The sequence below is a fragment of the Corvus moneduloides genome, chromosome 9 (assembly GCF_009650955.1).
Source record: "Corvus moneduloides isolate bCorMon1 chromosome 9, bCorMon1.pri, whole genome shotgun sequence".
Lineage (NCBI taxonomy): Eukaryota > Metazoa > Chordata > Aves > Passeriformes > Corvidae > Corvus > Corvus moneduloides.
Window position 1 is genome coordinate 32,682,705 of NC_045484.1, and position 11,526 is coordinate 32,694,230.

At 57.7% G+C, this 11,526-nt stretch overlaps 1 protein-coding gene across 1 annotated transcript; it reads right to left on the reverse strand.

Moving 5' to 3' along the window:
- Positions 1 to 2,142: 2,142 nt before the first annotated feature.
- LOC116448328 (inositol 1,4,5-trisphosphate receptor-interacting protein-like 1) lies at positions 2,143 to 4,353 on the reverse strand. Its single transcript, XM_032118584.1, has one exon. The coding sequence runs from the start codon at positions 4,336 to 4,338 to the stop codon at positions 2,731 to 2,733; it is 1,608 nt and encodes a 535-aa protein (XP_031974475.1). The 5' UTR covers positions 4,339 to 4,353; the 3' UTR covers positions 2,143 to 2,730.
- Positions 4,354 to 11,526: the final 7,173 nt, after the last annotated feature.

Consider the following 11,526-nt stretch of genomic DNA (forward strand, 5'->3'; position numbering starts at 1 on the left):
TACAGTTTTCAATGCCTATTGCCTTGCCTGAAAGGCTACCTGTTTTCTTCAGCTCATTGGGAGCCCTGTAGGGGAAAAGACTGGAAACTGCCAAGGTCAGGAAGAGTTTCAGATTAAGCTTTATGTTGTGCTGTTATTTAAGTAAATAAAGGTAAATTCCAACAGGAGGGATGAATTTACATGACATACAGTGGGTATTGACTGTGGTGAGGTAGAGCTGGAATGGAAATCTTTTCTCATTGTGAGGCAGACTGAGCAGGAGTGATGGGAATGTGGAGGAAGATTTACCAGAGGGTGCTGGGATGGGTAAGGAACAGCAGAGACAGGAACAGCAGGAAAACACCCCGTAGCAGAGATTACTGCAGCACCCGGAGCCTTTGCACACCCTGCCAGAGCAGGTTTTCATGCTGGCAGCCGGGCTTATGTCTATACCAGCACGTGAAAGCAGACCGTGTTCTCCTCTCTAGTCCTGCAGGAGAGGGGCACAGCACGGTAGTATCTATCCTTGCCTCCCCAGCCTTGCCTGAAATGTGGGCACCTAACGTGCATCTCATGACCCCACACTCTGCTCTCAGACAAGTACTGACTATATCTTCCTCGCTACAAGAGCTTGGGTACCTCACATATGTCAGCACCTGTGGACATGTGTCTTCAGGATGTCAGTCCCGCCTGACTGTGCTAGTGGCTGTGTTGTCATTGGCCATGCTGTTGCAGAAGAGACAGCCTGGAGATGCAAGGCAAAGCCAAATAAAGAGATGTCTATGTCACAGCTACCTGCTAAAGTGACTTCAGCTTGTAATCAAGGATTTACGAGGATAGCTGTGGCCCATTTGCTACTTAGTGAGGCTTGCAGCAGTGGGAGGTACAATGATGTAGGCATCATTCACCTGTGGTTTTCAGACTCCAGATGCATTTCTTTATGGATAAATTTAGCCTGTGCTACTCCTTCTCTATTGCTATGCCTGAAGCTAACCTGAAGCTAACTCTGGCCCTTCTGCATGGACTTTGCTTGCGTCTCTGCTCAGAGACACAAGCCAACAGGGAGAGAAGCAGAACTGGTCCTGCTGGATGGGTGAAGTGTTGGCCAAGAGGGATAGAGCTGTCATGAGCTTGATGGTCTGATGTGCCTGAAACCAGTGTATGGGCTCCATGTCTATACCATGGTAGATACTGCTGTCTCAGCCTTGCCTGAACTTGTGGGGGATGTACCTTAGTCACTGTGAGAAAAATATAGAGTGTCTTCTGAAGCTTATTAAAATGTAGTTGAATGGTGAGAAATGAGGAGGAAAAAGGAGCAGTTTTTTGAACAGAGCAGTCCTGCTGTTCAGGAAAGTAAAAAGTAAAGCCCAGAATGGAGCGGAACATGCATGCAGGGAAACACCGACACAGGTATTTTAAAATAACCATATGGAATGAATGGAGAATGAAACTACAAAATGAACCACAAACAGAACAATTGTTCCCCAAAGGCCGGGAACAATTGCACGTTACAGCTGGGCTTTGGTGGCTTTGGCCGTGCACGTAAGGCAGGCGCTCTCTGTTTGTGCGTGCCCTCAGGAGTGGCAAAGGTCATATGCAAGTAGGGCTTAGTGCAGATCTGGGTGACTTGTTTTGGAGATGGAAATGATACGAGGAGGTAGAATCAACCCTGCTGTGGCCCTGCACCTGCTGAGGCGGCAGGAGAGGCCGTGGGACCTGGGCCAGAGTCTTTGCACGCATCCTCTTCTCCTTGAAGGACCAGATTTGTACGACAGCTTGTTCTGCGCAGTGAAGGGCAGTGAGGCCGATGGCGCTAGAGAGGTGCAGGTGCTCTTCTGGGCCTCAGGGAAACAACATGGGGCCGAGAGGCCTCTGCTTCACTGCAGACGTCATTCTGTGCTTAGGCCTTGCTGCAGCCAGGGGCAAGAGAGCTGAGAGGCCCAGCTGATGTATTTCTCAAGCAGCCCCTTCAATTCTTTGCTGACTTCAAGCAGCTGTGCAGCACATCTGGCATTCAGCGCAGTGAGCGAGCACTGCAGCACATTGCCCAGAGGTTGTGGAGTCTCCCTGAGCGCAGATAGTCAAGAAGCATCTGAAGGCAACCCTTTGCAAGGCGCAGCGGGAAGACCCTGCTGGAGCAGCCCTGGCCAAGATGATCCCACCGGTGCTCCTTCCAAACGTTAACTCTTCTGGGATTTGGAGATCCGCATCTTTGCACAAGGTGAAGCTCTCAGAGGGAAAGTGGAGTCTAAGAAAGAGTTGGGGGCAGCCACAGGCCTGGTGCTAATGGGAGTCTCTCTCACAAGGCCCCTGGCCACGGCCTCTTCAGCTCCATCAGCTTTGACTCCCCGAAAGTTCTTTTGCTCTAGAGGAAAGGTGTGGCAGCAATTCCCACTGCCTCTTGAGCAGTGCCCTCTCCACATTCTGCACGCTCAGGTCTGCGTCAGCTGCAGCCCAGGGAGCAGATTCTGCCCACAGAGCCCAGAGAACACAAAAGGGAATCGGAGTATTTCCTCTTGCGTGGACCCCGATCTGCGTAGCCAACCTGGTCATCAGTGCATGCGGTGCTGAGGAGACTGTTGAGATGACACCGCTGCTGCTGCTGCTTCTGCTGGCAGAGTGCTGCTGCACAGCGTTTTCCCTTCCCTCTCTGTGTCCCACATTGTTCCCTCTTTTCCCCTGTACAATGAGGGGCTTCTCTGCGGCCAGCTGCCGGCCCCACAAGCACAGCTCTAAGGTGGAGAAGCTCTTTCAGTGCTCATCGTTCAGGGTTCGTGTGAACCGCTTTCGCAGATCCACGTACTCACTCATCGCCTGGGAGTGGGCAACGGGATCCATCACCAGGTGGTGGAAGAGATTGCACGTCTCGGCCATTTGCACCTCTGGGGGAACCCTGATCTCCCCAGGAAGGCTCCGGTTGCCCACGATGAAGTGGTTGAGGCATCTCACTTGCACGCAGAAGCGCAGGCCCTCGCTGATATCCACCAGTCGCCTGACAAAATCTCTCCTGCGCCACCGTGACACGGGGATGATGGACAGGAGGTGCATGACAATGGTCTTGATGGTGTAGGTGGAAAAGCCTGAGCCCAGCTGCAGACAGCTGAAGAACTGCAGGCATTTGAGGTGCAAGCTGTCAGGGGGGGCCCGCCTGGCGATGCACTTGAAGAACTTCATCTCTGCCACGGCGTAGCTCTCCGGCCATGTTGTGCTTGGCGTGCAGGCCTCCCTAGGCTGGCTGCTCACAAAGATGTCTGAGTCGCCTTGCCGCACCCCAAACAGCACCTCAATGCGGAAGCTTGCTGCGCCGTTGCTCACCTGGAATCGGCAGGAGCGTCTGGAGGGCAGCAGCACTAAATGCCAATTGTGGGACTGAGGCAAAGCCGGCCAGATTGCTCTCACCAGTTGGTAGAACCAGCGGGCAGTTTTCTGCACGTCGAGGTAGGAGCCGGTGCACAGCGTGTGTAGGAGGCTGGCATCCTGATTGCTCCTCAGCTCCTCCTGGGGCTGGTGCAGGAAGCACAGCATGTTCTCACCCTGCTGCTCCCTGCTGCAGGTGCACTCCAGCTGCACGCGGACGCGGAAGTTCCTCCCGCGCCTCTGCCCCGCAGTGTCCAGCTCCAGCTGGAAGGAGTGGCCTCGGGGAGGATTCATGGCTACCAGCACACGGTACACAACATCCTGCTCACGGGGACTCCAACCTTCGAAGGCACTGCCCACCCCGATGGCTCGTTGCAGCACCGGGTAGAAACTGTTGCACAAGACGTGGCCAAAGTAAATGGCAAAATTGTCCATCAGGTCAGTTGTCCACTCACAGCCTTCCTGCAGGTCCTGTACAGGCCACTGGATGCGCTCCATTGCAATCCTTCCTAGGTTATCTTCACCCTCGTGCTCTTCTTCTTGGACTCCATTGGCAGCATCATTGTTGTTTTCTGCATTTGCAGCCTCACGGACAACTTCATTTCCAACATCGTCTTCTTCATTTGCAGCAACATTGCCGACTTCCTGTACATTGCCATCATCATTGTTGACTTCCTCCCGGTTGGCAGCATTGGCTTCTTCTTCTTCTTCTTCATTTCCAACATCTTCTTCTTGGTTTGCAGCCGCATTTCTGACTTCCTCTTCATTGGCACCATCGTTTTCTTCTTCACGCTCCTCTCTCCTCAGGCTCCTTTCCCTCCAGATAAACTCTAGGGCCAAGAGAAGGAGCAGGAGCCCAGCAAATTCCCAGACCTGCCAGTGCTGCAAGGCAGACCACGGCAGGTCTCCCCAGGCCCCTCCACTCTGCCTCAGCATAAGCTGCTCCACCTCCCGCTCCAGAAGAGTCCTCTCCACTTCCTGGTGCATCGCATGCACCTCCATGCTCAGACGCCTGGCCTCATCCAAAGCATCTCCCGCGGGCTGCGGGTACGGGATAAGGCTTTGCAAGAGCAAGAGCCAGAATAGCCAGTGACCCATGGTCTGCAGGAGGATGGAGAGAAGGCCTTGAGTGGGGCGGGGAGGGAGGCAGCTGCCACTGGGGGCAGCAGGGACGGCAATCACAGGCATCTGGGGCCGGGAAGGACAGGGCCCCAGACAGCTGGCAGGCAGCAAGGCCTGTCCCGCTGCCCCAGCAGCAGCAGCGGCGGCACCGTGCCCTGCCCAAGGCTCTCCCATATGAGGGGCTGTCCCTGCATGCGGGGGGACAAGCCAGCCTCGGGTGCAGCGTTTCCGCCCCGGCCCTCGTCCCCAGCCCAGCCTCCCCGCCACGTGTGCACTCACCGCTTGCCCAAGCAATACAGGGCCAGCGTTACCTGCTGGGGCCTTCTAGAGCTGCCCCCATTGTGACACGTCGCCCGGGATGTCACAGGGCTCACAGCACAGCACAGCCAGGCCAGCACCACCCTTTGTCCCCAGCCCAGCTCAGGCGCTCAGAGTGGCCCTGGTGTACTGGTTAAGGCTGCTTTGGAGTGAATCTTCTGGGAAGAACTCCCCTTGCTCTTCCTTTGGTCTTTCTTATCAGCCGCTCCCCACTGGCAATCTCCTAGATATCCATGCTGGAAGGCACCCTTGACTCCACACTGCTTGAGCTACACTTGAAGCTCTGAGTGGTCGAGGTTGAAAAAGACCCTGAAGATCACACAGTCCAACCGCAAACTTAACACTGCCTACTCCACTGATCAGCCAGCTCCCCAAATGCCACATGCACGTGACTTTTAAAGCTTGCTGAGGGCGCTGACGCCGCCATTTCTGCTAGGCAGCCTGTTCCCAAGCTTGAGGTGCTCTTTATTGAGGGAATAGTTCCTGGAGATCCAATCTAAAGCTCCCGTGGCACAACTTGAGCTCATTTCCTCTGGTCCAAATACGCTTTGTTCCCCGGGCTAATAGAAGGGAGGTTGCAGCTGGCTACAAGCTCCCTTCAGGGACCATCTGCACCGTGTCAGCAGCTTGCGCTGTGAAACCAGCTCCTCCCAGAAGAGAGAAAGGTGATGCTTTTGCTCTGTCGTTCCCGTCATCCAGTGGCAGCAAATGGCTTGTCGGTGGGCAGAAGAGTTTTGGGCTGCCAGGAAGCGTTTCCATGTTGACGCAGTCCTGGCCTTAATTGTGTCTGCCCTCGTGGGGGAGACTTTTTAGAGCCTTTGCCAGGAGTCAGAGACAAACAGGACCTTTGGCTTTCTCAGCCTTCAGATAGTTGTTTATTAAGTCTTATCAGGAAAGTACAAGCCACTGACGTGACCCAGACATAGCATGAAGCAGAGAATGCAGCAAAAGCCGAATTATCAAGATTTCGCAGCCCGTTGAAAGGTAAATTACCCAATGAAAACTTAAAACGCAAGGTCTTTTCACTTCTCTACCACTGTCTAATAAATCATCTAGTCATGCTGGCAGGAACTGAGGAATTCCCTGTCAAATCATCCCAGACCACTTCTGCCGCAGAATATGGAGTAGATGGAGAAGAAGAAGAAGGTCTGGAGAACAATAACAATCCTCCATGTGGATGTTTTCTGCTTTTATCTACTTCCTATACTAATAACCGCAAAACCTCTAAATTTTTCACCCTGTGACAGTCTTACATAGTATTCTGTCACCTAATTCACACCATTGTAGATTCTAATTCTTCCCAGAGGCTAGGCAATTTTCTCCATGGCCGAAGGTCAAAGACAATGTTGTCCAGGGGGGTAGAACCCTTCAAAAGAGGCAGAGAAGTATTCTCTCTATTCTGGCTTCCCACACCATGTGGGGAGAAGCTTTCTGCCAAATCCATCAACCAAGGCAATCCGTGCCCTTCCAAGCAGAAGGAAAAATGGGAATTTGCCTTGAAGAAAATGTCAGGGTTTGGAGTGCAAGTCGGTGCTGGAATGTGCCAGGATGTCCGTGTGGACTTTGCTAAGCTGCAAGGCCAGGCTGTGAAGACGGGATCCCTGCAGCCAAGAAATGCCCTCTTGCTCTGGGGCCTTCCATGGCACCAGCAGCACAAGGGAGAGCCCTTCCTTGGCCTTTGCCTTCAGCAAGGCCCCACTTTGGGCAAAGCCTGAATTCCCTAAGGAAGCAGCTCCCATTTCCACTGCCCGCCCTGAAGGATGCCAGAGGACACACAAGCTCAGCAAGGTGCTAATGCAATACAGCTTGGGCTGCAGCTTTCTGCCCTTGTATCTCTGGAGCCTTGCAGGGGAAGGCTGCGTGCCTTGGTGCGACTTTCAGCAGCTCTCCTTGCTGACAGCAACTGGGCAGCCCAAGGCTCTTTGCTCTCTGCCCAGGCAAGAGCAGAAAGAAGCCTTCCTCTGCCTTTGTAGACGAGCAAGGACAATGGGTGTGCAGAGAAGAGGCCAGCAGCACTGCACAGCAGCTTCTCTCCTAAATGGCAGCAAACTCAAAGACTCATGCTATGCTTTGGGGTTTGGCTTGTGTTTTGTTTGGAGCTTTCCCCCCCAGGAAAACCTGTGGCATTTGCCAAGTTGCCCACGTGCATTTGAGTGGTGCGCTCTGGCTGCTGCCTAGATGGCTCTCCAAATGGTGCCTTTGCCCCTCTCTTTCCTCTGTTACCGTGGCTCATTTCAAGGGCTTGATGGGTAACACCCTTTCTCTTTTCTCACCTTGTGCTCAAGAGCTGGGAGAGCCGCCGACCCCCCTGGCCCGCCCCAGCTTGAGCCTAAAAGGCTTCTGCAGCAGGGGAACGGGGCGTGGGGCCAATGGCTCAGCTGCCAGCACCGCTGCTAGCCAACGTGGAAGGCTCATCTGTACGGCTGCAGTCAGCTCACAGCTGCCAGCATCTGGGCTGTGTCCTGCCCCACCTTTGTCCTGCCATCAAGGCGGAGGACACAAACCTGAGACACTGACAAGCCCGCCTTGTCCGCCATGTCCCCAGGTGCCACATCCACACATTCCTTAAGTGCCTGCAGGCATGGCAATCGCCCCAATTCCGTGGGCAGCCTGTGCCAGTGCTTGACAACCCTTTCAGAGGAGAGCCTTTGCCCTAATACCCAATCTAAAGCACTCCTGGCACAACTTGAGGCCATTTCCTCTTGTCCTGTCCCTTGTTCCCTGCGAGCAGAGCCTGACCTGCATTAGCTCCACCCTCCTGTCTGGGAGTTGCAGGAAGTGAGAAGGTTCCTCTCTGATCCTGCTCTTCTCCAGTGTCAGCCCCTGCAGCTCCCTCAGCCCCTGCTCATCAGACTTCTTCTCCAGCCTCTTGGCCAGCTCCCTTCCCTTCCCTTCCCTTCTCTGCACACACTCCAGCCTCTCAAGGTCATGCTTGAGGGGAGGGGCCCAAAACTCATCCCAAGACTCCAGGAAACTTAGAGCTGCTCCACTGAACTCTCCAAAGAGAGCAAGGGCGAGTGATGCTGACATTTCTCCCGGCTCCTCAGGGAATATCTTGCCTGCCTCTTCACGCTGCCTGCCTGCTTTATACCAGAGCCCCTCCACGAAATCTGCCTTGTTGGCCTTCGCCCATGAATACTCAACCCCATCAGCACCAGCATGAAGCTCGAGACAGTTGGAACCCTCCCTTACACAGACACCGACCCCAGCAGCTCTCCTTCCTTGCCTGTCCCTTCTGAAGGCTTTCTAGCCATCGGCTACAGCGCTCCAGTGTGGGACTCATCCCACCATGGCTCTGGCATGGCAACCATGTCCCGCTTTTCCCAAGCTGCAACCACTCCCAGCGGCTGCACTTTGTTGTCCATGCTGCATGAAGTGGCGAGGAAGCACTTCAGTTGAGCTCTTGATCTCGCTACCTTTTTGGAGGGGGATGAAAGGAAGAAGAGAAACTTGTCTTGACACACAGACCGCGTGAATGTGCTTGTCGATAGGGCCAGGGACTCACAGCTAGGGAAGGCACAAAAGAAGTTCTCCCTTCTAGAAAATGTTACTGATTGGCACGCACTGTTGCTCAGCCAAGGCCGTGTGAAATTCCTGAACTTAGAGAAGAAGAACAAAGGCTTAAGAGAGTTAAGAATAGTGTTTGGTTCTAGATGTGTATCTAAAGAAACCAGAGGGTGCATATTAGAGGGGGCCATAGAGACGGCGATTTGGGAAGTCTGTACCTTCCGAGTACCTCAGGCAATGGGGGAAGGAAGAGGGTGATGCACCTGGAAATTAGGATCAAAAAGGAGGCTGCGCCCCACAGCAATTGGAGACACGCCATGAGAAATGTCCCGTGGCCTCTGCCTTTATTGCAATGAGACGACAGGACTCCTGTGTGTCTTTTCCAGACTAAACCTCGGGTGTTGTGAATTTTTTTCTGCACAGGGAGAGGCCCTAATCCTTTGGGGACCATTCTCAAGCTCTTCTCTGCTTTCTGACCCATCAAGAAGCCCCGGGTCCTTGCTGCTGCACGCATCTCCCACGGCTCTCTGCCGGCCGCCCACCCACCGGAGCTGCCAGCTCCGGCTGGCAGGGCCTCAGCGCCCTGTGCCCTGTGCCCTTTGGCCCCGCCGGCCGCGCCAGGCCCTGCCTGCTGCCCTGATGGTGGCACTCGTGGCCCCAGTGCTCTCCAAGGGCTTCTCCGGGGGCACCTTCCTGCGGCCTTTCAGTCCCTGCACGAGGCCCAGCCGAGACCTGCAGAGGGGCTGTTCCCAAGGGCCTGGAGGCACAGCCCCAGGGGCAGTGGCTTGCCACTGACAGAGGGTGGGCTTAGGCTGGAGATGTGCAAGAAATTCTGGCCTCGGAGGCTGGCGAGGCCCTGGCCCACGCTGCCCACAGAAGCTGTGGCTGCCCCATGGCTGGCAGTGTTCCAGGCCAGCTTGGACGGGGCTTGGAGCAACCCGGCCTAGTGGGAGATGTCCCTGCCCTTGGCAGCAGGCTTGCAACAAGACGATTTTCAAGGAGCCTTCCAAGCCAAGGCCTTCTGTGATTCTGTGATCACAGATCACTTGGGGCAGCTGGCCTTCATTTCTGCTTAGAACCACTTCAGCACGGTAAATTGGGCTGAGTTCACCACGCGACCGGGCGCCGCCAGGCAAGCCACGCCGACGGCTTCACCGCACGCCTGGCGCCCGCGCCCGCGCCCGGATCCGGGTAGACCTGTCCTCCCGGGGCCGCCCCCGGGCCGGGGTAGACCTGTTCGCCCCGCGACCGGGCGCCGCCAGGCAAGCCACGCCGACGGCTTCGCGGCGCGCCTGGCGCCCGCGCCCGCACCCAGATCCGGGTAGACCTGTCCTCCCGGGGCCGCCCCCGGGCCGGGTAGACCTGTTCGCCCCGCGACCGGGCGCCGCCGGCGGAGCCACGCCGACGGCTTCGCGGCGCGCCTGGCGCCCGCGCCCCCGCCCGGATCCGGGTAGACCTGTTCGCCCTCTGGCCGGATGACACCAGGACGGTACGCTGACGGCTCCGGCAACAGCTGTTGGGCGCAGCCGACCCCGGAGACAAGGCATCCTCCTGCCATCCCAGAGCCGGGGGAACCCCACAGCCCCGGAACGCCCCGGAACCGGATGGCTCTAGCAGCCCTGTCCCGCCGGAGAACCCGGTTTCAAAACCAATAAATATTTTCGACGAAAATCAACCTTTAATTTTTGAACGAGTACATCTTTCTTCTGCTAGGAACCAGAAAGTTTCCTGGGGGGGAAAAAATTCTTTGCACATTTTATTTCGTTTTCTTGGGGGCCCACACCACACCCGGCCACGCTCAGGAGGATCGTGTGCCCTTAGCTCGGCCAGCCCACACACATTGACGCACCAAAACGGACTCCCCACCCCACCCCGGGCACCACGCCCAGCTCCACCAGAGCAGAGCACCTCTAGGGAGACAGCGGGAGGGGGAAGCAGGTACATAGGGAGGAAGAGGAAACGAAGCCGACGGCCGCTCCGGCGCGACTGGCCCCGCCCACCAGGAGGGGGCCGGGGCTGGGGCCGGGCCGCAGCCGGGCGGCTATCTTCGGGCCGGTTCTTTCGGGGTCCGCCGAGGTCCCCGGCCCGCGCCGCCGCTCCGGCGAGACGCGGGGGCGCCGAGCCGCGGCGCTGCAGGCCGGCAGGGAGCGGGCGGCCCTCGGCCCATGTTTACACGGAGAGGTAGGGGGACGCAGGCCCTCTCAGACCCACTCACAGCCCCGCCGGCCCCCTCTCTTTTTGCCGCAGACGGCCACAGCTGCACGCACATAGACACAGAGAGACACTGACACAGGCACGCATGGGCATGGGCATGGCACGCACGCTGACGCCGACGCGCTCCCTCCCCCTCCCTTCCGTCGCCCTGGCTCTCGAGGGTTGGGGGCGCTCCTGCTCTCCACCATCAGCCTCCCTGGCGCCACCCTCAGACTTTTCCCGCCCCTGCCCGGGGTCCCATCAGCCAGTTCGGCGGCGGCGGCGGCGGCGGCGGCGGCGGCAGCGGCAGCAGGGGGACGAGGACTTGGGTGCCGAGGCGGCCAGGGTGTTCGGCGAGCAGGCCGAGAGCCTGGTGCAGAAGTAGGGCCAGCGACCGTCTGCAGGTGGTGGCGGGATGCTTGGCGCTGTCTCTTTTCGAAGAAGCATCCTGTTCCGGCCGCTCTGAGCCTTTTGGTTCGATGGCGTTCCTTCCTGCCTACCCCCAGCCCCGGTCAAGGCTGCGGCAGGACGGAAGCGAGGCGGGCGGATGAGGGAGTGAGAGACGCAGAAATCAAGGTGCGAGGCGGGGCAAGGGCACGGCAGGCTTTCGAGGGCCGGGAGCCGGGCTTAGAGAGCGGACGCTGCTGTCCGTTTGGGCACGGAGGCGGCGGGAACGCCGCTGGCTCCTAAAGAGTCCCTCCTTCCCTCTCCGGCAGTGGCGGGGGGAGCGGGCTGCAGGCAGGGCGGCGGCAGGGCGGGCCGGAGCTGGGGAAGCGCGCGGCAGGGGGTGACGCTGACGGCCGCTCAGGCATGCAGCCGGCAGGGACGCCGCCGTCTGGGACCGACAGTGACTCGCCTTCACGCCCCAGCTTTCGGGGGGGGGGGGGGGGGGGGGGGAGGGAACCAGCGCGCGCGAGCGGCCGGACGTGCGGGCTGGCCGCCCGAGACGTGCTCGCGGGCCTGGACTGGGTCCCGGGGCTGCGGGTCCGATCGACGAGACCTGGTCTCTCCAGCACCAGGAGGGGAGGCCGGGTCTACCCACATGGTGGG

Excerpts from the sequence above, each read along its gene's own strand:
- LOC116448328 (XM_032118584.1), bottom strand. The coding sequence starts at position 4,338 with ATGGAGGTGCATGCGATGCACCAGGAAGTGGAGAGGACTCTTCTGGAG.